General features: G+C 40.9%; 1 protein-coding gene across 5 annotated transcripts in view; it reads left to right on the top strand.

Annotated features, from left to right (window-relative positions):
- Window positions 1–25,212, top strand: part of NLGN4X (neuroligin 4 X-linked) — a 258,721-nt gene extending 233,509 nt beyond the window's left edge. For 3 of the 5 annotated variants that reach the window (XM_065900329.1, XM_065900328.1, XM_065900330.1), the window contains 3 exons: window positions 10,862–11,047; window positions 14,641–15,430; window positions 24,363–25,212. In XM_065900329.1, coding sequence (XP_065756401.1) covers window positions 10,862–11,047; window positions 14,641–15,430; window positions 24,363–25,212 — 1,826 coding nt within the window. Of the gene's footprint in view, window positions 1–10,861; window positions 11,059–14,624; window positions 15,431–24,362 lie in introns of all 5 variants that reach the window. The other 2 variants (XM_065900327.1, XM_065900331.1) reach the window with 1 other exon arrangement.
- The last annotated feature ends 2,589 nt before the right edge of the window (window positions 25,213–27,801 follow it).

Raw genomic sequence — 27,801 nt, 5'->3', positions numbered from 1 at the left:
TTCCAGGATTTTTGTGTCTGGGTAGAGAGAACTTTTCTCTTTTCTTCCTGCCTCTTCATGAAGAGCAGCTATAGGGTTGCTGATAAAAGAGGAGGTGGTGAGGGAAGGTTCCATGCCCTTTTTTCTTGCCGAGGCTGGCAGGTTCACAGGTGACATTAAAAATAACATACCAAAGTCTGCAGTGACCTCCCTGACCAGAGACTCTGCCCCTTATATCGTGACTGCCAACACTCTTGAACCTAGAAAAAAACGAAAGGAGAGGAAACATTTTCTCCATTAAGCTTCAGCGAGAAAATATCCCTCCAGAAGCATTTTAGACTTCTGACCTCCAAAACTGTAATCTAAGAAATAAGTGTGTAGGGAGTTCCTTGATGGTCCAGCGGTTAAGACTGCTTCCACTGCAGGGGGTACAGGTTTGATTCCTGGTCGGGGAACTAAGATCCCACATGGCGCGGCCAAAGAATAATTAATTAAAAAACATTTTAAAATGAAAAATAAATTTTAAAAAGAAGATAATAAAGAAAGACATATGTGTGTATTAAACCACTAGGTTGGTGGTGATTTGTTACAGCAGCAGTAGGAAACTCATACCACAGACATTATTTAGTTTTTATTTATGGTCTGTCTACACACAGTAGAATATGAGTTTCAGGTGGTCCAAGATCTAGTTTTATCCCCTTCATAAATGATGGCTTTCTCTTCACCATAAGGCCAAGCAGTGCCTGGAATATTCCAGACACCCATGAAGTTCTGTTGAATGAACTGTCAGTTAACCCCATGTGCTTGTTAATATTTAATCTTGATTACATTTTCATTATCTTAAAATCTGTACTTTTCCCACCGTCGACTCCAGTTCTGGTTCTGCTTTTGCTTTTCGGCCACTGCGAGGTAAATGATCATTTGTTGAACCCAAGGGTCATGGTCAATATTTAATGGACCAAAGGTGGCTCTTTGTGCCTTCTGTGTGTGAGAGAGTTGACGTTTTTGACTCTGGAGAACTGCTTTGTTGAAGCACAAGTTTGTGAGGTGTAAAAAGTTCTTGAATAGAAAATTGGCACAATTAGAGTAGTTTAACATCTAATCTGTAAGAACAGAGAGTTATCTTCTTCTTGAGATGAATTTGCCCATATCAGTGTTGTTCTGTGACCCATTTTGTGTTTTTTGTTATGTTCTTTCAGGGAGGAGGCTTAATTCCTAACATCCAAATTTCTCAGTAAAGCCTTCCCCGCATCTCCATGTGCCCCTAGGAAAGAGTTATCAAAAATGACAATGGCAGTTATAGCAGTAAATATTCGTACAGTAAGAGAGACAATAGGATTTTGTAACTGCTCACAAATCAAAAGTCTGTCCTGTTTCGTGGACACAGAATTGCAAAATCTCATCTCGAGCGCTTGGTGAAATCCTCTTCCAATTTGAAAGCATTCACTTTCAAAATTAGCTACCGTTTGGGGTCTTGTAAGAAGAAAAGGTACTTTAATGGGGCTTAGAAGAGGCGTCCCAAGTATGCATTGTGGTCGAGGACAACAGGAGTTTGAGAGTCATGGGCATGTGAACCAGCCATCCTTGGAAAGAAAAATAGCAGAAATGTCCCCCAAACACTGATATTAGGAGAGTTATAATATATAGTAAGTGAGAACAGGGCAAAGAGCATGGTCAAAGCATCCAACTAAAGGGACAGTTTTCATGTGTGAAACATGGACGGTATATACACACTCATTGCTGGGAAATATCACCTTCTTTCTTCAATAACCTTTCCGAACTGAAACTAAACGTTCTGTTGGGATTTTAGCTCTTTTATAGGTCATTCTGTTCACTTGTTGTTAATGTGTTATATCCTCTAAGATCATCCCCGTGGTTTTCTTAATTAAAACAGTCTTCTTTTTTTTTCTACAATGTTGTATTAGTTTCAGGTGTACAGCAAAGTGATTCAGTTACATATATGTTTTTCATATTCTTTTCCATTATAGGTTATTACAAGGTATTGAGTAGAGTTCCCTGTGCTATACAGTAGGACCTGTTGTTTATCTATTTTATATATAATAGTGTGTATATGTTAATCCCAAACTCCTAATTGATCTCCACCCCCCCTTTCCCCTTTGGTAACTATAAGTTTGTTATGTATGTTTGTGAGTTTGTTTCTGTTTTGTAAATAAATGCTTTTGTATCCGTTTTTTACGTTCCACATATAAGTGATATCATGTGATATTTGTCTTTGTCTGACTTATTTCACTCAGTATGATCATCTCTAGGTCCATCCATGTTGCTTTACATGGCATTATTTCATTCTTTTATGTGGGTGAGTAGTATTCCATTGTATATCTATACCACATCGTCTTTATCCATTCTCCCAAGGCAATAGAAATAAAAACAAAAGTAAACAAATGGGACCTAATGAGACTTTTGCCCAGCAAAGGAAACCATCAACAAACAGTCTTCTTAATCGTGTTCCAAGTTTCCCAGCGTTGGAAAGCTTGGGAATATTTCTGGACCCAGAAAACATTATGTGAGTGAGTAGACATCGCTGACGTTTGATAGAGATGAAAATGAATGCGTGGTTTTTTATTATGTTCAGTTGTTGTGATCATGTTATGGATAAATGAGAACAAATCAGATTAATTCTTGTCTGCCCACAGACGATATCCAACAGTAAATACTAGGAAACCCCACTACCATCATGCTTGTTTTGCAATTGAGGATAGAACAGAGGAGCCTACTTTAAATTTGTTCACTTTAAGAGGAATTACCCAAATCATGTTTCACATTTGTCACATAGAGGTGTATGTCATCTCCTTTTTCTTAAATGCAATTTACAGTGCCCTGAATACCATATAGGTACTAAATATATATCTTACGTATGTCTCATAAATATATTGTGTTGGCAAAAAGTATGACTTTCAATCCTAATAGGTTTTAAAATATTCTTATTAAAAACAAATTGAAGCTCACAAATGAAAAAAAAAGATTTTGTGTAAGTTTTTAAAATATCTATGGAAATCCACTCTAATGTATCATCTTCCCTCAGCTTTTAGCACATTACTTGGGTCATTGTGGTATATCATAAATGTTGTTTGAATAAGCATCTCCATGATTTTCCCAGCATGCATAAGCCTGCGATATATTTTTTGCATTGCCTTTCTCTTTAGACTTTAAGCACCTCATTAAAACTTAATAAACAGACTGTAAAGAAATATCTCTCACCTTCACGCACAGTTATTCACCAGCCACATTTGCAGTCAGAGAGCCCATGAGGTTTATCATCTGCCTCATCTTAAAGGCAAAGTCTAAGTAGACCAGTTATCCGTGTTCCCTACGGACCCATTTTACTTATCAACAGACACCTCTCCTCAGTTGCTATATGTAGGTGAAACAGAAATAATTAGCAGTGTTTCTCGTATCAAGGAAATCAGCCTAGTCGGTGACTGTCTTTAAACACACACTGTCCATCAGACACAGTGCTGTTCGTTCCCCAAGCTATGTTATGTGCTGGATATTTACTCTTCTCCATTCCACAGCTGAGAAGAATGAAGCTTTGAGATCTTTTATTTTTTTCCAGTATTTTTTATTGAAGAATAGTTGATTTACAGTGTGTTGATTTCTGCTGTACAGCAAAATGATTCAGTTATACAGACATATACATTCTTTTTCATTATGGTTTATCACAGGATATTGAATATAGTGCCCTGTGCTCTACAGTAGGACCTTGTTGTCTATCCATCCTATATATACTTTGCATCTGCTAACCCCAAACTCCCAATCCATCCCTCCCCCACCCCCTCCCCCTTGGCAACCACAAGTCTGTTCTCTGTGTCTTTGAGTCTGTTTCTGTTTTGTAAATATATTCATTTGTGTCATATTTTAGATTCCACAAATAAGTGATATCATATGGTATTTGTCTTTCTCTGTCTGACTTACTTCACTTAGTATGATCATCTCTAGGTCCGTCCATGATGTTTCAGATGGCATTATTTCCTTCTTCTTTATGGCTGAGTATAGTATCCCATCGTACACATGTACCTCATCTTCTTTATCCATTCATCTGTCGACGGACACTTAGGTTGCTTCCATCTCTTGGCTATTGTAAATAGTGCTGCAGTGAACATTGGGGTGCATGTATCTTTTTGAATTATGGTTTTGTCTGGATATATGCCCAGGAGTGGGATTGCTGGATCATATGGTAGCTCTGTCTTTAGTTTTCTGAGGAACCTCCATACTGTTTTCCACAGTGGCTGCACCAACTTACATTCCCGCCAACAGTGCAGGAGGGCTCCCTTTTCTCCACACCCTCTCCAGCATTTATTGTTTTAGACTTTTTGATGATGGCCATTCTGACCAGTGTGAGGTGATAGCTCATTGTAGTTTTGATTTGCATTTCTCTAATGATCAGTGATGTTGGGCATCTTTTCATGTGCCTCTTGGCCATCTGTGTGTCTTCTTTGGAGAGATGTCTGTTGAGGTCTGCCGCCCGTTTTTTGACTGGGTTGTTTCTTGTTGTTGAGTTGGATGAGCTGTTTGTTTACCTTGGAAGTTAAGCTCCTCATCCGTCACATCCTTTGCCAATATTTTCTCCCATTCTGTAAGTTATCAAACTTACAAGTTTTTGCACGGTAAAGGAAACCATAAACAAAATGAAAAGGGCTCTGAAATCTTGCCTAATATGCTTTCCTGTAGACTCAAATCCAAGGCTGACTTGACTGATTGCAGTACAAGCAATAACCGGGCTACAGACCTGCGGGCAGATACCCTTCCTATAGAGTGGTCAGTTCTATCATAGACGCTCACTTAAAGCAATTTACTGACTTGAGAGAATTGAGACCCTTAGGAAAATGTTGAAAAGGGACCCGCATTGGTGGAGGGAAAGAGATAAAATGGCAGTGCCTGTATCTGCAGGTGATTCCTGCCTAAGGGGTTGGACCAGGGAGGTGACAGAGCTGGTCTCCGGGTGGCACTGTACCCCATGGGCAAATAGTGGGGTTGGATGTGAGGCCACATCTACAGGAGGAAGACAGCTTTCAGGATGCCAGCAGTCCTGTAAAGAACATCCTAGCAAGAGATGGAGAAGAGGGAATATACAAAGGCAAAGAGAGATAGAAAGGCCGGGCATATCCCAGGGGGCAGTTACGTGTAATGTGGTAGATTTGTAGGCTAAATGGCGTGTGTAGAGCATGTCCAGAGATGTAGAGATGGGACCGCAGGGAATGGCCCTGGACATCCCACTAATGCATTTGACTTTAAAGCAAGCTTGCTCTGTGTGTGTGTGTGTGTGTGTGTGTGTGTGTGTGTGTGTGTGTGTGATGGCTAAAAAAGCAGTTACAAGTTGGAAGAAAAAGCACACAGATATTTAAAATTAAGTGTGAAAATCACCTGTAGCTGCCTTCCTATAGAGAAATGCTATGAACTGCTTGATTTCCTTTCGGAGTTTGTATTTCACACACCCATTTGATGATGTTCATAAAAATCGGATCATAAGACACAGTATTCAGCAACTCACAGTTTTCTGTGAGGAGAACTTGGATGTGGCTTTGTGTTTACACACTTAAATACTCTGTATCATTTTATACACACAAAGAGCCTCCCGTTATATGGATTCAGCCAACAGAACTCATGCAACAAATCTCCTATTCATGGACGGTGAGATTCCTGTCATCCTTATTTTCAAAATTATAATCAGTAAGAATTGATTGGATTCTTACATGACTATTTCTATTTGTAGATCCTTGCATGACTTATTTCTGTACATCCAGATAGAGATGTTTTATAGAAAAAGCATTTATGGAAATAGAACTGGGGGGTCAAAGGCGTTCAGATTTCCATTTTCACGAGTTTTGTCAATTTGTATACGTTGGGGAGCGCCGTGATTAGACTGATACTGTAGAAATGCATTGGAAGCAGCAAAGTTGAGGCAATGAACTGGAGGTCTTATCTCGGACACTGTGGGTGCAGAATCCTAGGAGTGATGAGGTATATGAGCTATTCAAGAAATCAAACCAAAAGGATCTGGGAGCCAGCAGAGCTTGAGTCATCAACAAATCTGGAGAAATGATCAAGGATCAGGTTATTTTTTTATTTTTGTTTTTTTGCGGTACACGGGCCTCTCACCACCGTGGCCTCTCCCGTTGCGGAGCACAGGCTCTGGACGCGCAGGCTCAGCAGCCATGGCTCACGGGCCCAGCTGTTCCGCGGCACGTGGGGTCCTCCCGGACCGGGGCACGAACCCGTGTCCCCTCCATCGGCAGGCGGACTCTCAACCACTGCGCCACCAGGGAAGCCCCAAGGATGAGGTTTTGAACCAAAAAGAATCTAAGGTTGGCTCAAAGGGGGTTTGGTTCCAGACTGGCTGTTGCCAAATTTTCATCATCATGAAACACGTTTACCAATTATCTTCACCTTTTCATTGGCGTTGTGTAATAAACAGACTTTATCACTTGGTATTTTGTTTCCAGAATATAACTGGTCTTAGTTTTATGAATCCATATAATTTCAACTGAAGTACTTTAAGACACCTATGCAGCCTCATCCTAAATCATTCTGTGGGGATAGAATATACTTCATGAAAACAGTGCAGGGAATCCCAGTAATAACATCATGGGCCCCAGGTTTGGAAACCTATGCTGTAGAAATCATGGGTCCTTCATAAGTGTGTTCCATTTATTCTACTGACATTGGAGGTAGCTCTGTGTGATACTGAGCTGATGAAGAGATACCATGGAAGCAGCATCAGTTATGACTCGTGTCATTTTTAAGTAGAATGAAAACTAAAAACAGACACAATTTCAATTAGCTTTGCCTATCACGCCTGCAGAGTTTGAATGTATACCCCCCTTCCCTTTCATCCTATCCTTTAGAATCTGTGCCCTTTTGTTAAGTCATAAATGGTTTTCCAGTAAGAAAACTTCACTTTCACCTTGTAATCAACGCACCCAGGGAGTAATTTCCTGTAAACATCCAAGAATATAGATGTGCATTTATTGGCCTGTTTTTCACATTTCTACCTCTGCTGTAATTCTCATCCCACAGATTTCTGATTGGGCTCATTTGTGTGACCTAAAGTAAATCCTGTCTATTCTCATTGAAACAATTTCATTTAAACATTTGCCTTTACTCTATTAAATTAAATATTATGTGTACAAATACACACACACACTCAAATACACACGCACACTCAAATACACACATACATATATATGTGTGTATGTATATATATATGTGTATATGTGTGTGTGTGTATATATGTCTGCACACATATCTATACAAATATGAGGGAGGGATTCTGATATAATAAAGGCTTGTGGTTTGCTGTATTTTGCAAATGCTCCTGCTACCGCAGAGAAACCAAATAATCAACATAGGTCATTATGCAAATGTATACGTATATATGCACGCATACATAGAATTCTTTTAGAAATATAGTTGAGACCCTAGATTAATTCTGCGAATTACAGGTGAATACACACCCTGAAAACATAAAAGATACTTTTCTATATTCACTTAGTAATTATTGTCTGTGTAATGGTCCTCAAAAAAATGCCTACTGTGTTTACGTCATGAATTATTTCCTAAGAGATAGAGTCCTTTGTGGCATTAAAGTCATGTTAAAAGGAACCAAAATCCAGCCACATCTGACCCCTCTGGGTTCTTACCGTTGACCTGAAGTGGACAGAAAACCATGTGGCCCGGACTCATTCTCCTATAACCCCTGCAATTCAAATGAACGAGAACCGTTTAGATCGTGATTAACTGTGTTAAAACCCTGAAACTTTCTATTCTAGAGCAATATTAAAACCAAATACAGCGCACGTTATATTCATTTCATCCAACCTGCAGGTGGGAAATGGGATTTGGGGTTTTTAAGCATCTTTTCCATGAGCCGAGTTTTAAAATAACCGCGCAGCCCCTCAGCATATCCCGTGCATTTGTGTGTGTGTTTTGTTCCTTCCACTACCTTGAACGAAACTCGGCATCAATCTCGTCATTAATCCGTGTGAATTCAAATGGTCTCCTTTGTGCGTCTCTTTCGTTGTTCAGTTGTGTGTGGGGAGTGGTAACGGCTTACTGCTTTACAAGCTTCAGTTCAGAGACAGTAAATCTCAAAAACCAATGTTTCATCAGCTGAAACACTGAGAGGATTTGGGGCCCAAGAATGTTTGTCCGTGAAAGGAGCTGTTTATTTAAAGTCACTGGCGTTAGCCAGTCAAAGAAAGTTATCTGCTCATCTGGGAAACTGACTTCTGCGGGTGCTCGATGTTTGGTACTGTGTGTGTTTGTTTCCCAGTTGATGCGCTGCTCTCGTGTTGTTCATACAGTCCCACGCTAGGAAACCCACACACATCCTCTGTCTGGGTTATATCGAACACTGTGTTTTGACAGTCAGAATCGGAAAGGAATATGCTGTCATAGGGAACATAAAATGACTTGCATTCATTCTGTCCCTGCAGTGGGGACTCTGACCTGCTTACCATTTCAATTTTAAAAAAGAACCAAAAAAAACAAAACAAAAAAAAAGCAATCCCTGGATGTTGCAATAAATGAAGATTCCACGGCAGACGCTATGGAAACACCAGCTTCCAAAAAACCCACATTCCTTTGCTCAAGTTCAGAGACACGTGGAGAGCTGTTTCCCTCAGGACTTTGGAAAGGCGAGCAGAATTGCCACGATCAAGGCTTTCCGTGGGCTGCTCTTAGGAGAAGTTAGATTTGCCAGGGTACGGAAGATTAATGAGCCCGCCGTTGGAGAGGTTTTACAAATCATGTATTCCTGGGGACGGAGGGGCTCTGATTTCATAAAGCCTCGCGATTTACCGGCTGTTGCAGATCCTCCCCATAAACAGTAAGCGACTAGGTCATTCCGTGAGAGCAGAGAGTAGGAGGGAGGTGGGCAGAGGCGGGATGAGTTAAAAACAGAACAGTTCTGCCAGAAAATTCCTGGAGCCTTTAGAAATCAACCACCTCTTTCCTGAACGCGGGAAGAGAGGCTTGTCTTATGGTTCTTTCACGGCACCCAGGCTGCCATTATAAGCCCGTTCCGTCCATAAAGTTGGGTGAAAGAGGCTTTTCTCCCAAGCAGGGCGTGATTCATTTTATGAGAAAGCACGTTAAAACGTAAAAGGGATGAATGTGGAGGCCCCATAACATTCACAGGCATGAAACACTGATTAGTAATTGCTAATTAAACAAGGAGGACCTGGAAACATCTGAACCCCCCCTCTCATCCTAGCTAATCTCACATGCATCCCCAGGAACCTAAGAGGGGAGCGGGTTTGTGCGATGTGCCCTAAATGTACAACTTGGCAGTTGTCATCTTGCATCTACCTGTAGGGCTAGGCCATCGTGAGTCCCGATTATTGTGATTTTAACATAACAGCAACAATAACCCTTCTGGCTGCTTTCTTTTGAACCAGACCATTTCTAATCCCCTCCTGGCTCCCATCCCCCATTTCCCACAGGTACTCCGGCAGGCTCTGGAAGGGAAGCCTCAGTCTCCTCAGTAGGTGTAAGATCTCATCCTTTATGATTTTGTTTTAGGTTTTGAGAAGCTGGTACTCCGAGGACCTCTTGGATTGCTGTCAGCTTTGCTTAGGGATGTGTTGGAAGGCATTGGTTCTCATTTCTGTTACTTTAGGGCTTGGATCAGTCTGTCTTCATAGAAACACTGAGGCTGCTTTCCATGGTTATTGAATAAGCATTCGTTGAAATGGGTGAACGTCATGACCCTTGGAATAAAGAAATGGTGCAGAAAGGAAAAATATAATTGGGGCTCTGGTGTAGGGGCGAGTAAGAATGGGAAGTGGGGAAAAAAAAAAAAAACCCAACGTTTTATGACTTTTTTTCCCCCCAGAAGGCTTATTCAAGACAGATTTGGACATAAAGTTGGATTAAAGTTTGTGCAAGTATTTAAGCTTGGACGATGCTTTATAAAATATTCATAGTTTTGAATCTGAGTGGGAGAGTGTCTCTTCCACACAAATGCCTTCAAACATCAGAGGAAAACAGAGTTTCCAGGTCAAGATCTTTTTGCAGTGTGAGAGGAACAGGGAATGAGATAGATCTCGAAAACTGATCACTTTGCCACAATTAAATGCCCGTGTCGCCTTATTTGCAGCTTTTAAAAAAGGACGAATTTAGAATCTGATGCCTTGAGTGAAATCTAATTGCTTAATTTACAGAATCCTCCTATTTTTTTAAAATAAAATGTACCAGCCCATGCTATTCTGGGGACAGTTGGGGAGATTTGAATATGCACTGGCTTTTGGCTGAGATTAAAGAATTATAAGTTCCTGCATGTAACTGTGATATCTTCCTTATATAGAAAAATAGAGATGCATCCTGAACTATTTAAGCGTGGCATGACATGATGGCTATAATTTACTTTGAAATTTAAGCATTAAAAGGAGTTAAATGAAAATATTAATGAGGAATTCAATGGGGAAAAGCAAACCTATACTGGTTTTATATACGGTGCATACAGTCTTACTGAAAAACTTCTTCTAGGAGTCTTTTTTGTTTTCCCAAGGAAAACCAACATGTACACAGGAGTGATAGCTTAAATCTAGTAAAGTGTATAGGTTTCTGATATTGTCGTGTATTGTAAATATTTTAGATTCATTTCGCCTTATATGTTAACCCCATACAAACCCCCAGATGAGACACTTTATTATAGTGTCAGAAGAAACAAAAACCATTGTAACTCTTATTTACATAATATACTCCTTTCTGCCATGGAAAAGGTGCTACACTGTTGCTTCTCATTTATAGGAAGGAAAAGTAAAGAATGAAAAAGGAAACCGTGGAATGTCTTTCCAGATAGCAGCGATGTTGACGTATATTTTGTAGGTGACAACCCCAAATATCCTGTGTTCTTTCGCAGGGTTTTTAAGTACCGGCGACCAGGCGGCCAAAGGCAACTACGGGCTCCTGGATCAGATCCAAGCATTACGTTGGATTGAGGAGAATGTCGGGGCCTTCGGTGGGGATCCCAAGAGAGTGACCATCTTCGGCTCCGGCGCGGGTGCTTCTTGTGTCAGCCTCTTGACCTTGTCTCACTATTCAGAAGGTAATAAAAGCATCCCCACAGTGCGCAGGGAACCCTGGGACCCAGAAATGAACCCGTATTGAGTTGTTATCCAAGGCACATGCAGGGTGGCCATAGTCTCTATTGAAACCTCCACAGAAAATCCCCCCGATGACATGTATGCACATCCTCTTCTCTTAACTCAGCTTGCTTTCTGATTTTTTAAATTGAGGTATGATTGACATACACCATTAGATTAGCTTCAGGTGTACAACATAACGATTCGCTATTGGTATAAACAATATACCAATTGGCAAAACAGTCACCACAGGACGTCCAGTTAACACCTGTCGCCATTTGGTTACAAATTTTTTTCCTTCTGATGAGAATTTTAAGATCTCCTCTCCTAGCCACTTTTAAGTACGCAATACAGTATTATTAACTATCCTAACGATATATTTTTCTCACTTAGACTTCTGGCAAAGAGCGTTGCTTACAATATTTGGAGGAAAATGACTTCTTTAGAAATGCCTACACCGTGCTTTTGCCTGTCTGAGCTTATTTGGACAACTTTAAATTTTATTAACTACAGTTTTCATCTTGGGAGAAGAAACACGAAAGGGAATCAGTATGTGGACGATGGTTACAGAGTTTTAGATTTCGTGATAAACAAAGCTTGTAGCCATATGGTTATAAAGCCACGTCTTTGATGTGGACTAATTCAGGTTGATTCCCTCTGGTCCATTGGTGATGGAGGTTCCCAGCAATATCAGATGAGAGATTTTTAAGAGAAAAATCAACAGAAATTGGGTGCAGTGGGCCTGGAGGCACCTTAATAACTTCCTGGCTCTCCCTTCAAAAATAGAACAAAAATAAAAACAAAACAAGAAAATGCAGCCCTGGGGCACTTTGGCAAGTACAAGTGAATATTCATAATAACAGTCTAAATCATCAAGGTCGTGTTATGTTCCCTTCTGTGTCATTGGTTGGTTTAAGGATTTACCACATCTATTTGAACCATTTTTATGAAAAGCACCTGAAACTTTAAAGGAATTATTTTTCTTTAAAGAGTCTTATATTATCTTTCTTTAAAGTACCCTAAACATGTTAAAAAAAAAGGGGGGGGGGAATGTATCATCGTGCCATATGACAGCATCCCATTTTTTTCCTCTCTTCCTACACTATCGTGGACAAGTTGCTGACTCTGTGCCCTGATTGCTTCATTAGCAAGATATGATTGACGATGATTTTTAAGTCTTGTGAAGTCTGAATTTCTTGATTCTTTATTTCGTAATGGCTGAGAAGAGGTAGAATGAAAAGCTTATGTTTGTATTAACCCTCTATTAAAAAAGGAAACAGCGAGTAAATTAGATCAGTAGTGATAACGGTTCCTATACCGTTTTAGAAAATACCTGTATTTTCCCATTTCTCAATGGATATTATGATTCTCCCTTTACAAAATAGTCAGGACCAACTCTAGTAGTAATCAAACACATGTCAGCTAAAACTAATGGGGGAAGAGTGTTAATTCCTTAAATCAGTAGATCAGAAACGAATATGGTAATGCTTTACATCATTTCTGCAAAGTAGCTCTCTAAAATCAACCCAGCAGTAGAATCAAGAATTAATGAACATACCCAGACTGTTGGCCTTACGAATTTCACTTGTCGTGATATAACTTAATGAAGTCATCATACACGTGGGAAAAAGGTGTTTTCCTGGAGTTTTCTACCACAGCATTCTCATAGCAAAGAATAAAAGGAAAAGCTACAAGACCAGAAAGACAAGAACATTGTTAATGACACGTGCATTTACTCGAAGGAACAATAATTTAAGAATTGTGCTTAAGATATGCATTAACCTGGGAGGCATGATATGAAGACCTCATTCAGCAAACCATCACCTTGGCCAGGTACCACATTCCCTTTTGACCCTGTCATGGACAGGGATGCCATTCCAAGCAACTCTCAGATCCTGATGGAGCAGGGGGGAGTTCCTTAATTAGGACATCAGTATACTATGCAGATATGGGATACAGTTATACACAACAGACCAAAGGGAGGGAAAGCAACAAGAAGGAATGATACTAAAAATATTGAAGTATCTCCTATTTTGTAGTATGAATTATAGGTGACTTTTTCTTTAATTTTTCAAGTTTTATCCCACACTGTATTACTTGCCTACCAAAACATACATACACACACACGCACGCACGCACACACACAGACACACACACATACATGGCTACCTCAATCACGGCCAACAGTTATGACACAGAGAGAAAATGTGTAACTTCCAGCAACATTTTTCTAATTCTGGTTGTCTTCAGTTATGAATCTTTTAATAGATCCAATATGGACATCATTTCCTTAAGGTGCTTTAAAACATTCACCTTGAGAGCCAGACACACAAGTCAGTACTCGCACATTTCCAACGGACTGGTAAACATTGGGAAATTGACCCCAAACGAGCTAGATGTTGTGTCGGGCAAAGCCAGATCGTTTTAAGCAGCTCGTTCTTGTGTGCCATCGGCAGGCAATCCTCTAGTCTTTAGAATCACATCCTCCTGATTGCAGTCATGTTTCCTTCATCCCTGATTGCTTGTATGGCCTTAAACGTCGACAGGGCACGGATTTCTGGACTCCCCGCTGAATGCTTTTGTTCTCCCAGTGAATTACGAGGCGTCACAGCTAGATCATGCTGGAGTTCAAGGAAGCGGCAGGAAGAGATAAGGAATAGAACACCATGATCTTATGGCCTTCCGTCTCATACTGGAGCAGTTAAAAATAGACTTTCATTTACTTCTGGACATCCACATACTAGACTGTTCAGATAGGAAATTTTAAGCTACACAGAATTTTGCTCATAAAACAGCCCAATATTTTCCCAGTTTCTCACCAAGCAGACACGTTTAAAATGTGGCAGAACGAACTGTACAAAAGTCTGGGCTTTGAGTGGATGCAACTTTGAAATTAATGATTTTTTTTGGAAAAAAAGATACATTTTAGCGGGGCATTCAAGGGAAGATTTCTTTAGGAATAGCTAATTAAAAACATTGCATGTTTTTAGTACCTTCGGTATATGGAGCGTGGAAATAAAAATGCATTCCAGAATTTATACTCTGAAACTGATTTCAGTGGATCTTCCCCCTGTAATAAAGTGGTACCTGGTTTTGCCAGTAAGAGAAAACAGCCTTTGACCTCTAATGGCCACAAAGCATATTCTTAGAGGCTGGGGGGTTGTGATTACTCTGAGACTCTTTATTTACGAATTCTGGGGATGGAGACACTAATATTACACAAAATTGGGGAAGGAGAAAGAGGTTGTATGTTTTTAGCACTGCAGCTAAAGTGTAAACGCAGTTTCGTTTTCTAAACTCTGTGTGTGTGTGTGTGTGTGTGTGTGTGTGCACGCGTGCGTGTGTGTCTGAGAGCATCCTATAAGACCACTGTCCAGCAGGTGGGGGAGGGGGAAGACGAGATAGAAATGAGAGAAAGAGATGCCGAATGCGCTGAATGCTGCAGTATCCAGAAATTCACATGCCCGAGAGACAATCAGAGCCTTCTTTGCTGAGTAAAAGCTGCTTTTCTGTCTTGCGGGTTTTCATTTGCATGTCCACAATTTTGCACCTGCAGGTCTCTTCCAGAAGGCCATCATCCAGAGCGGGACTGCCCTGTCCAGCTGGGCCGTGAACTACCAGCCTGCCAAGTACACTCGGATATTGGCAGATAAAGCCGGCTGCAACATGCTGGATACCACGGATATGGTGGAATGCCTTCGGAATAGGAACTACAAAGAGCTCATTCAGCAGACCATCACCCCGGCCACGTACCACATCTCCTTCGGGCCCGTCATTGACGGGGATGTCATCCCCGACGACCCTCAGATCCTGATGGAGCAGGGGGAATTCCTTAACTATGACATCATGCTCGGGGTCAACCAGGGGGAGGGGCTGAAGTTCGTGGACGGCGTCGTGGATAACGAGGATGGTGTGACGCCCAACGATTTTGACTTCTTGGTGTCCAACTTCGTGGACAACCTTTACGGCTACCCGGAGGGGAAGGACACCTTGCGGGAGACCATCAAGTTCATGTACACGGACTGGGCAGATAAGGAGAACCCCGAAACGCGGCGGAAAACCTTGGTGGCTCTGTTCACTGACCACCAGTGGGTGGCCCCCGCCGTGGCCACCGCGGACCTGCACGCACAGTACGGCTCACCCACCTACTTCTACGCCTTCTACCACCACTGCCAAAGCGAGATGAAGCCCAGCTGGGCGGACTCAGCCCATGGCGACGAAGTCCCCTACGTCTTCGGGATCCCCATGATCGGCCCTACCGAGCTCTTCAGCTGCAACTTCTCCAAGAATGATGTCATGCTCAGCGCGGTGGTCATGACGTACTGGACAAACTTCGCCAAAACCGGGTATGTTCTTCTCCCCATCAGGGGGTTGTTTGTCTGGTTCCTCCGTGTAAGTGTGGTTTCCGCGACTGGCTAGACTGCGGTGTGCAGGTATCCACACACAGTAACAAAAGCAGTCATTTTTCCCCCCAACATCTAGGGAGACCTCATTTTTTCTTTACCCCTGAATTGTTTGCTGTCGAGTCAGATTTTCGCTAAGGTGCTAGATGCATATTGAAAATTCTACACTTGCTACAGGGGTCAGACTTAGATATATTTGGCTATTCTATGGGAAACTGATCCTGGAGTTTCAAATCTAGGTAGGACCTGGTCTTTGGTAAATAATAGGGTTATCAAAATACATGTGCCACATGGAATGTTCATAGCCAAGGAATGAAATGAATCTCATAATAAATATATAGAAATACTGTATGTGTATATAATATATATATTATATGTGTATATGCACATGTAATAACTCCTAATCTCATAACTGTAGAGAAATCCCGTGTGTGTGTGTATGTAAGATATATATATGCATATGTGTCTATGTACATGCATAGGATTTCTCCACTGTTGTGAGATTTATTTTCTATATATACATATGCACACAAAATATATTTATTTTGTTTATATATAAATATTTACACATGTTTATTTCATTAATATAAATTTCATACGTGTGTATATTTAGCTGTATATCTATCTATAGACACATATAGAAATCTCACTGGCTAAATAAAGTAGGAAGTATACAAGCGTTACATATACAATAGGGTCCACCCATATTCCACTGAGCAGATTCTCTGCAAACAACGAAAGAAAAGACTCCCCAGCATCTTAAGGAGCTACAAATATCAGAGCATCTTTTCATTTGCTCTTGTCGAATAACCTAATTGCGGAAATTAATGAGGTATCGTTCTGTTCTACCTGCCTGCGCTTCTGTCATTAACCTTGAGCTTCTCGTACCGAATTTACGGTGAAGGTCCTCCCGGCTCTGGAGGATGGAGAATCTTCCTGTGGGCCGCTGCGGGGTGGAATTAGGCCCCCTACTGCAGCAGCCCTGCAGTGCCTGAGCCTCATGTAGCTCTCATGAGAGGAAGTGGGGATGCCGGGGATGTGTAGGGGGTCAGCAGGTATCATTCTTTACAATGATTCCAAATACTCTGGTGGGAAGTGGTTTCATGGTTTTGCAGTCTTAGGAAAAGTGTGGCACGTTTCTTGAGTGGAAAACATGTTGTACCGATACCCACTTTGGACTGTCCCATCTTACAAGTTTGACCTAAGAAAAACAGTGGGAAACGGAGACGGTACAACTGTGCAGGGGAGAGATGCTTGTCTGTCCCCAAGAGGTTCTTTTTTCGACAGGGAGGTGATTGAGGTCAAGTCAGCAAGTATTTTTAAGTAACCCCTGTTTATCAGCTTCCTAGGGCTGCAGCAACAAAGTACCAAAAATGATGTAGCTTAAAACAACAGAAGTGTATTTCACAGTTCTGGAGGCTAGAAGTCCACAATGCAGGTGCCCGCAGGGCTGAGTCCTCTCTGACACCCATAGGGGAATGTTTCCATGCTGCTTCTTAGCTCCTGGCGCTTTGCTGGCAATGTTTGGTGTTGCCTGACTTGTAGCTGCATCTCTCCAAGCTCTGTGTCTGTCATACCATGGCACTCTCCCAGCACGTCTGTCTTTATATGGCCATCTTCTTCTTTTTTATCTTTATTGAAGTATAGTTTATTTACAATCTTGTGTTAATTTCTGCTCTACAGTGAAGTGATTCAGTTATAGACACATATACATTCTTTCTCATATTCTTTTCCATAATGGTTTATCACAGGATATTGGGTATAGCTCCCTGTGCTGTACAGTAGGTCCTTATTGTTTATCCATTCTATGCATAGTAGTTTGCATCTGCTAATCCCAAACTCCCAATCCATCCCTCCCCCACTCCCCTCCCCCTTGGCAACTACAAGTCTGTTCTCTCTGTCTGTGAGTCTGTTTCTGTTTCGTAGGTAAGTTCATTTGTGTCATATTTTAGATTCCACACATAAGTGATATCATATGGTATTTGTCTTTCTCCTTCTGACTTATTCTACCTAGTATGATAATCTCTAGTTGCATCCATGTTGCTGCAAATGGCATTATTTTGTTTTTTTTTTTTATTTTGACCATCTTCTTATAAGGGCACCAATCATATTGGTTTAAGAGTCCATCCTGCTCCAGTATGACCTCATCTTTTTTTTTTTAATTTTTATTTTTTGGCCGGGCCGCGTGGCTTGCGGGATCTTAGTTCCCCAACCAGGGATCGAACCAGTGCCACCTGCAGTGGAAGCGCAGAGTCCTAACCATTGGACCACCAGGGAATTCCCACTATAACCTCATCTTAACTTGACTGACTACATCTGCAATGACCCTATTTCCAATAAGATCACACTGTGAGGTCCTGGGTGTTAGGACTTCAGTGTATCTTAATTTGAGAGGGAAACAGTTCAGTGCATAACCCCTTTTAAAGGCAGGACCAATGCCCAATTGTGTCATAGAACTCAGATAGGTAATGCCTGCCCTTGCAAAGTGTTGCCTTCTTTTGAAGCAAAAAAACTCACAGGAGCGTTTCCCACACCATGGCCATGCCTATCGACTACATCACCATCCAAACCCATCGTTAATTCCATAACATCTGAACACAGATCATGACTTACTTTTGTTAAAGCCACCTACTTTCTTTTTCTCTCACGTGTTTTGGGAATAAACTTTATATGATTTTCTTAAATGGAAATCCAGGATCATTCATCATCAACTTAACTGCACCATTAAAGAAAACTACAAAATCCAAATAAAGCCATTAAATTCTCATTAGCTGTGCTTGCCTGCCAAAGGCTCTGAGATGGATTTTCTCTTGTTGTTTTAAAAAGAAAAAAAACAAAGAAAAATTAAAGGAAATTAATGTCATGAGATGGTAGAGAAATGCCAGCACCAAACCTATAGGTGACCAGGACCTGTCAACGACCAAGTGAGGATTGAAAATGTTGAGTGTTCTTTAAAATGGTTTTTAAGATGTTGAGTGCTTTTTAATTTCATGACTCTATATTCCTAAAATCACTTCGCTTACTGCTCGTGGTTCACGCCCCTCATCTGGGGAACACAGCGGTGGAGATGTCAGATAGCTTGGGCTTAATCCCTGGCCCAGTATACTCCTGTGGCCACTAGTGGTGCGTGTTTAGGATACTTTTGGATTTCATAAAGATGCTAAAGTAGCAGATGGGGAAGGAATAAGGACTTGGCTTGGAGGAATAGCCATCATCTGACCGGAGTCCAGGTAGAGATCTCACTGTGGGAACAGGATATCGCTAATGGATGGCCTCGGATGTCAGTCTGAAAAATCTGGATTTTATCCAAGCAGGAGCTATTTTTATTTCTGTGGTCCATGTGGAGCATAGCTGAAATCGTACTTGGGGATATTAATGCAATGAGTTTTCACAACACATTGGAAAGGTCGTTGGAACGACTCAGATCATCTTTCTTTTTTTTTTTTTTTAATTAATTTTATTTATTTTTGACCGCGTTGGGTCTTTGTTGCTCCACGCAGGCTTTCTCTAGTTGCGGCGAGCAGGGGCTACTCTTCATTGCAGTGCACGGTCTTCTCATTGCGGTGGCTTCTCTTGTTGCGGAGCACGGGCTCTAGGCGCGTGGGCTTTGGTAATTGTGGCACGTGGTCTCAGTAGTTGTGGCTCGCGGGTTCTAGAGCGCAGGCTCAGTAGTTGTGGCACACGGGTTTAGTTGCTCCGTGGCATGTGGGATCTTCCCGGACCAGGGCTCGAACCCATGTCCCCTGCATTGGCAGGCGGATTCTTAACCACTGCGCCACCAGGGAAACCCTCAAATCATCTTTTAAGGAAGTTACTCAGAACCTCCTCTAACCTGCAACGCAGTGTGCAATTTCAAACGTAAGTCAGGAGGATCACATTTCAGTAGCTTATGGTTTAACAGAAAATGGGGGATTGAGCAAAGTCCAGTGATTTAGGTGTTTGCCAGTGGATGATATGGCTTATGAGGTGGTTGCTAGTTATTCCTTGATTGATTTTAAATAGGGTAGTGGCATGATCAGCCCTGTGTGGTGGAGGATTTCTTTGTCCCTAGGGGGCTGCCAAAGTGGTCTAGCTGAGGAGAATGAGGCAGTATGGTGCCAGTAATGGAACAGCATGGGATTAAGCCATCTCTCATGTCATTAAGGGTCTCATAACTTATTTGATGCCAGCAAGGGAAGAGCATAGGATAAACCATCCCTGATGTCACAGTGTGAGGTGAGATGCTTAATGCTGTTCTCCAGAACCCATACTCAGGCAGTGACCCACAGAATATGATGGAATACACTTGAGTACCATCCACTGCTCCCTGTAAGCACTACAGAGACAGGAGTTTGGTTATAAGAATATCCTGTCGTACGTCTAATCACAACACGTGGCTGAGAAGAAAGGATTATGTTGTGTCAGAACATGCTTTGCCGTGATCGCTGGGTGGAACTTCACATCTGCTGCCCCTCGTAAACAGCACCCCGATGATCCTGACTATTCATACGTTTGCTGAGATGAGGTGAACACTGGGGCTTCTTTTTATATGACCGAAGCTAACGGTTCTGACCTTACATGTAGGCTTAAGTGTAGACATATCTGTGTAAATCTCTGTGTAATCATTCATATTATTTTTTTTGTTGTCATATTAAATTTTTTGTTGTTGTTAAGTAGAGAAAAGATAATGTGGGGATGGTGTGTGTGGTAGGCATGGAAGGAAGGAAGGAAGGAAGGATAGAAGGATGGAAGGACATTGCTAGGAGACTGTTTCAATAATCCAGGTGAGAAGACTAACCCAGAACAGCGCTGGGAAAGGACAGTGAAGCCAGGACATTAAGTATTAGGCTAGAAATCAGGCTACTTGGAGAGTTTTGATAAAGGAGAAGTTATGTCTGGGAAAAATGAAAACTAATCCCAAGGTTTACGAATGATTACACAGATTTCAACTCTTTGTCACATCCAACCTCTTTGGGAATAGGTGGGAAGGCGTTGGTCCTGGCCACTCAGTAGAAATCAGGTGCCCATTGATCAAGGACCAATGCAATTTGGGTTCTGTGTGAGGAGAGGTGGATAACATGGGTAGAATTAGGGTGTCTGCAGAAGACATGGCTGTGAACAGTACCTTCACCATTCTGTATGGAAGGCCTCGGAGGCTCTTGGAATTCAGAGATGGGAAGGCTGTTGGCCGATAAGCCAATATATATGATGTAAGAAGAGCAACATATATTCCAGTATGTCGAAATACAGTTGTATAGGTCGAGTGGGTGGGATGACGTATTTTTCATTGGTTTTCAGATTCCGTCTCTACTTTGATTTTGTTCATATCTTGTGATTGATTTCTATTTCAACTTTTGCTCAATCTCTGCAAAAATCAGGAAACAGACAGGAAAGATGGGTTAGATAGAGTTGCAGTCAAAGCCTGGTTTTAAAAGTGACGTTTATTGCCCCAAAGTATTTTAAGCTCAGTGAAGGAACATCTCTACCGGTTGTATAGGATGGACTGAACACATACTTCTTGGTGCAGGGGGTAGTTTTCTTCTTAGAGGTCTAGGGACAAATGGTCAACCACGACATTGTTTTAGGGGTAAGGAAAACCTTATACCATCCAAAGGAGCGTATCAGAGGGTTCACTGGTATTTTTAAAGGGATCATGTTACCCATCTCTCACAAATAAGGTGAACCACAAGACCTTGGAGACGCATTTAACCCTCCACTTCTAAGATGATATCGCAAATGAAATATGACAGGTGAAAATGTACGTGTAGGTGACGAGGAGTATGGATAGGTGTTGAGGTTTTTACTAGAGAAAGAAGGTGTGTCTGTTTCATTTCTCCTTAATCATTATCATCCTGAATTTTACTCATGGGAATTAGAACACGCCATGTGCTGAAGCGAAGTCTAAACAACAAGGCAGTGGTATCCCACGTAGAGATCTTACTGTCTTTGGGGCGTTTGACAAGGGGAAATGATGAGCCTTCATAAGCGCCGTGAGTTTATCTTGGTTTAAGGCTTCTGACTGTGCATCTCCCAGAACTTTGATAGATTGTATCGGGCTAAAGCATACTTAACCGGATTTTCAAAATCCTCTATTCTCTGAGAAAAAAATAAATGTGTTTCCTTACCTTTCAAATGTACACCGAATTCCATAAAAAAATCGACAAATATCCTACATGAAAAGACAGTCTCTTTCCTAGATGCCCTCTCTTCAGTAAAAGGTCAGTACAACTAAAAGACCCAATTCCGTGAAATCAGATCAATGCAAACATAGTAGGAATCCTCGCTCCCTTTCGTTGCTTTTAGAACGATAAAAATCGATGACAAGTTTCTCCATGACAGATTCCAGTTGAATAGGAATTTTCCAACAATGTATTTCAGAAGACTCAAATAAAAAAACATGAGGTGCTATATTAAATCCAACATTTTTCGAAAACATATAAGAATATAAAAATGAATTAAAAGCAGATTATTTTAAAGTATATAAATGTTTATAAATGAACACATAAATAAGAAAGCTCATAGTATTAAGACCTATAATTTTTTATATTTTATCATCTCACTAATAAGAGCACAGCAGTTAGTGTGTACTCAGTTAAGTGGTAAAATTTCTTTATCCTGCATACCACATATATAATCCCATCTACGATCATATATATACCTATGCATCTATATATATATATGTCTTTGTGTGTATATAGTATGCAGTATGTACTGTTGTATACAGTATCCTTTTATACAGTATATACTGTACCCAGTGTATAATATAATGTATGCACTGTGGTATACAGTATACTTGGATACAGCATATGCAGTATATAGTGTACCATATATGCCATGATATACATAGTATACTTTTATACAATGTATACTATATACAGTATACAGTGTACCATATATACTGTGGTATACAGTGGTATATACTATACACAGTGTATAGTATACTTTGATATAGCATATACTATATACAGTATATACTGTACCATGTATGCTCTGATGTACACAGTATACTTTTAAACAGTATATACTATATATAATTAACAGTGTACCATATATACAGTATATTGCTATGCAACATACACTATATCTAGTGTACCATGTATACTGGTATATAGTATACTTTTATGTAGCATATACTATGTAGAATGTATAGTATTAGGTATATTCTGTGGCTATATACAGTATGTTATTTATAGTCCTCTCTCGCTAGCAATATGTAGGTATTCTAATTTATGCATTGCAGAGAGGGATACTATTTATTGAGCTCTTACTACATGCCAGGAATATTCCTTTCCATCCCAGTATTCTTATCCACTTTATAGATGAGGAAGATGAGGCTAAGAGAGGCTTAAGGATTTGCTCAAGATTTCACAGCTTGTAAAGAAGGAGAGATGCAGAACTTAATGTATGGAAATGATTTTGACAGCCTCAGACTGAGGGCTAAAGTCCTTCCTTTGGCAGATGCATCTGTTGGTCAAGTGCATCGTTTGCATCCTGCACACTACTTGGGAATGTCTGGACTCTTTAGGTCTTCCAGTGGGACCTTCTGGTTCCCCAGCCTTCTGATACATGAGCAAACAGGCAGTGGCTGAAGGCAGCTTCATAAAAGTGTTACCTGGAAAATAGAAGTTAGAACACCTGGAGCAATAGATCTAAGCAAACTGGGTCTGCACATCATGTCTGAATGTTCAGTGTCAACTAGGTGGCATTATATCATGCATGATCTCAAATTTTCCAAACCAGTACACATTAAGATGAAACCCGTTTTACAGCTCACTTTACCAAGCCTAAAAAAAAATGGAAGAAATGAGAATATATCTTTGCGGGGCGGGGGGAGGTTGTTTGTTATCTTAAAAGAGTTAGTTGCAAAGATGTTTCAAGTACCATGTTTTGTGGAGAATCTTTCCATTTTGGTGATTCTCCTTCTGCCTGTGTCCACTTATGTAAATCATAGGAGACTTCTTAGGTTCATAGTCGCCATGCACACTTGAAATCTATAAAAAACCCTCAGTTTCTTGCATCGTGTGGTACTTTTCCTAAAATCCTTATCTCTGCATATCTAAAAGCACCGTCTGACCAAACTTCTTAAATCAACGGAATGTTGTTTGATCTTTACGTGACTCAGTCTTCAGAAGGTTTCCAAGTACATACATATTTCTCTTTCTGAGAGAGAACAAACAATTGATGCATAATTCTATTTATTAACATCTTGTAATTACAAAAGCCAGTTTTTATTTGATTTTTAACATACATTTTAGTTGTAACCACAGTATCTATTCATTTACCTAAGAAGCAATTCTTGAGGAAGAAAGAGAATGGCACAAATTTTGGACCATAGCCTCTAAATCAGGATTTCTCAGCCTCAATACTACTGACACCTGGGACCAGGTACTTCTCTGCTGTGGAGGGGCTGTCCTGTGCCCTGGAGCATATTTAACGGTCACCCTGGCATCTACCCATTCATGGCACCACCCTTCACTTATAACGACCAAAAAACATCTCCAGATGTTACCAGATGCCCTCTTGGGGGCAAATCACCCTGGTTGAGATTTCTGACTCAAAAGTAGTTAAACTTGAAATGCAAGACACATTTTTGGTTTCCTTCTTTATCATGGAAGATAATTGGGCGCATTTAAAAAATGTAGAAGTGTTACGAAAATGCTATCATACTGCCATCAGGAATTATTTTTAAAATAAAGGTAAGGGGATTTTAAAGAAAAGGCAAAATGGTAGCGCATCGGGATTAAAACATCATGTATTTGTTGCTACTTGAGTACTTTGTGCATATCAATAAACACATGAGATTATCTGATTGTAATTTCATTGTATTTGATTAAAATTTACTTGGGAAATGTGGAAGAGTGTGACCTTTCTCTTTTTTTCTCCCTTCTGTCCCCAGTGATCCTAATCAGCCAGTTCCTCAGGACACCAAGTTCATTCACACAAAACCCAATCGCTTTGAGGAAGTGGCCTGGTCCAAGTATAACCCCAAAGACCAGCTCTATCTGCATATTGGCTTGAAACCCAGAGTGAGGGACCATTACCGAGCCACAAAAGTGGCTTTCTGGTTGGAACTCGTACCTCACTTGCACAACTTGAATGAGATATTCCAGTATGTGTCCACAACCACAAAGGTTCCTCCTCCGGACATGACCTCCTTTCCCTACGGAACTCGGCGATCTCCTGCCAAGATATGGCCCACGACCAAACGCCCGGCGATCACTCCTGCCAACAACCCCAAACACTCCAAGGACCCTCATAAAACGGGGCCCGAGGACACCACCGTCCTCATCGAAACCAAACGGGATTATTCCACTGAGTTGAGCGTCACCATTGCCGTGGGGGCATCCTTACTCTTCCTTAACATCTTGGCGTTCGCGGCGCTGTACTATAAGAAGGACAAGAGGCGCCATGAGACACACAGGCGCCCCAGTCCCCAGAGAAATACCACAAATGACATTGCTCACATCCAGAACGAAGAGATCATGTCCCTGCAGATGAAACAGCTGGAGCATGATCACGAGTGTGAGTCCCTGCAGGCTCATGACACGCTGAGGCTCACCTGCCCTCCAGACTACACCCTCACGCTGCGCAGATCCCCCGATGACATCCCACTTATGACACCAAATACCATCACTATGATTCCCAACACACTGACGGGGATGCAGCCTTTGCACACGTTCAATACCTTCAGTGGAGGACAAAACAGTACAAATTTACCCCACGGGCATTCAACCACTAGAGTATAGCTTTGCCGTCTTCTTCCCCTCCCTCTGCGCCTCCCCTCAGCCACATCGAAGAGAGAAAGAAAGAAGCAACATCTCCAAACAAGGAATGTTTGGCTTAAGACAAAACAAAAGCAAAAGGGCAGCCACTGTGTCCTTGCAGACCCTTTCCATTGGCATTTCCCGGTACAACGAGATCAACTTCTGACCCTACGAAATGTGAAACGTATACATTGCTGTTACAATACCGCTTTAAGATCTCCACCATCCGGCAAACCTTAGTGCAACTAGGACATCGAAGTTTCAAGGACCTGGATGTTTCCAATGTGACCATAGAAGCTGACACTTCTGGAACTCAGCCGAGGACACATTTTTTTTTTTTTTAATTACAATTGAAATAAATAAAAGTTCTTTTTGTGCCATACGACAGATGGCTCTACTTAAGTGAAGAAAGAATCTATGGGCTTTTACCCAGCATATGGAGGTGTAATCCAGAGAGAAGGAAAAGTAGAATTTTATTATTAAAATAAAAGAACTGACTATGCAGTTACATACGTAGAGTTCTGTGCAAAGAGATGTTTTGCCAGCCTGAACTCTATTTAAGAAACTTTGTAAAAATAAAAATAAAAAAATGTATATAGCTGTGCGTTTAAACAAACACACACAGAGAGAAAAACAGAAACAAAAACAAAAACAACAACAAAAAAAGCTTTTATTGGTGTTTTCAGTTTGAAAGAGCTTTTAGCAAGATTGTGCTTTCCATTGTGGTCTGTATGTATATAAATCGATATATACATTAGTCATATCACCTCTGTCTCCTCCAGGACAAAGGAGGATTTTCTTCTTAATTCCTTGTGGCCAACAGACATGGGGTTTTCTAACGTGTTTCATTTGTAGGAGGATGTGATTGTCACACAGCGGACCTAGACCGTCTGTTCGACTAGGCTCTCTCTCCCCTTTTTGGGCTGGAAAGTGCATGCGACAGCATTCTTAGGAGACCGTTATTTTTAGGAAAACTTTTACTTTTGTGTGTTAAGGCTTCATGAAGTTGCAACCCCAGGATGGATCCCCAGCGTGGAGCCTATTTAAAGCTTGTTGAATTAGAAACACGCACGCACCTGCAGAGTGACCGCGGGGGGAAAACAGAATACAAGTCTCGTTCTGTAGTTCTGGTTCTTTGAATCCGTTGAGGAAGAGTTGCTTCCCATCCCAGGGTCCTGCCAAAAAGGAAAAGAAAGCTTGTCTTTGGTAGGGCCAAGCTCTGCTGAGTCAATACAGCTCTGTATTCCCCAGCAGCTGCAGAAGGGTTTGGCTGATGAAATACCTGCTCAGCTTAGCTAATCAGATTGAAAGAGGGCATGTGTCTTTCCTTTCTGTTTAAGCAGTAAGTCCCTTATTTATCAGTAAGCAGGGATTTTTATTTTTTATATCATTTATGGGATAAAACATATGCTTGTCTGAAACTATTACCATTTGTGCATTTGTGTATCAGTCACTGATCCATGAGTATTACAGAGAGAAAACAAACAAAAGGATAGAACATTAAAAGTGCTTTGCATGGGTTTTCCGGGAAGTTAGGATGGCTTCGCTGTCAAGATAACACACAGAAATATTCAGTCATTTTAAATTGGTGAGACAGGGATGAGAAGTTTGTCCCTCTGACACTTTGTCATTTTCTCATCGTCCTTTTAATTTTCCTTAAGGAATCTTTTGCAAGTGTCCTAAAGTGGAAGGAAAAAAAAATAGTAACCATGGTGACTTCATGTTTTGTCTTTCAAAAGTATATTGCAACACCAGGAAATAGTAGCCAAAGATATTTGAAGATGTCTCTGGGCATGGTTCTCATGGAAACCCAGCACTATATGTCTTTGCCAAGGTGGACATTGTCCACAAAGATAGTCCAAATTCCTTGTCTCTTTGTATAATCTTTGATGATTGAACCCCTAAACTAAAACTGTAGCAATGTCTATCAAAGTGTTTGAAAATGGCCCCCCTAGAAAAAGAGAGTGCTTTTAAAAATGCATACAGATCGTCCAATAAATTCTGTTGTTCATCTTGGTTTAAATTTAAGAGTGATTCTCTGTGTATACATAGGTGAAATATAACCCCAACTTTGCATAGAGAGAAGCATCACTCCTGCAGCTAGAGGTGTCATGGGTACGATTTTTGTTCATCATTTTTGAAAGCTATTGTCAGGCCATTTCTGCAAGTTGTGCATTACCCCAGCTAAGCTACGACGAATAGGCTCTCCAGGAAACTACGAAGGACGTGATGCTTGGCACCAATGTGGGTCCGGTATGTTTGTAATGTGAATTCCAGTATTTGTTTAGTATTTCCAATTGTCTTCTGCTAGCAATATGCACAGTAATGTATCAGGCTTGTGACATTTGGGTAAGGAAAAAAAAAAAAAAGAGTTCTTGTTAAGTGAATAACTTTAGCTTTTACAAAGGATTATGATCAAAAGCAATTTAATACACCTTAAATGATATTTCTACATGGAAAGAAGTTATAGAATCTTCATAGAGTTCTATGAGAATAAAATATACTTGCTATCTATAAAAAAGAGGGAAAAAAAAACAGAAAAAAAAAACCATAAGTTAGAAAAAAACTTTC

This window comes from Phocoena phocoena, chromosome X (genome assembly GCF_963924675.1).
Source record: "Phocoena phocoena chromosome X, mPhoPho1.1, whole genome shotgun sequence".
Lineage (NCBI taxonomy): Eukaryota > Metazoa > Chordata > Mammalia > Artiodactyla > Phocoenidae > Phocoena > Phocoena phocoena.
Note: the sequence above shows the minus strand (reverse complement) of the source record. Positions and strands in the feature narration are given on the sequence as shown.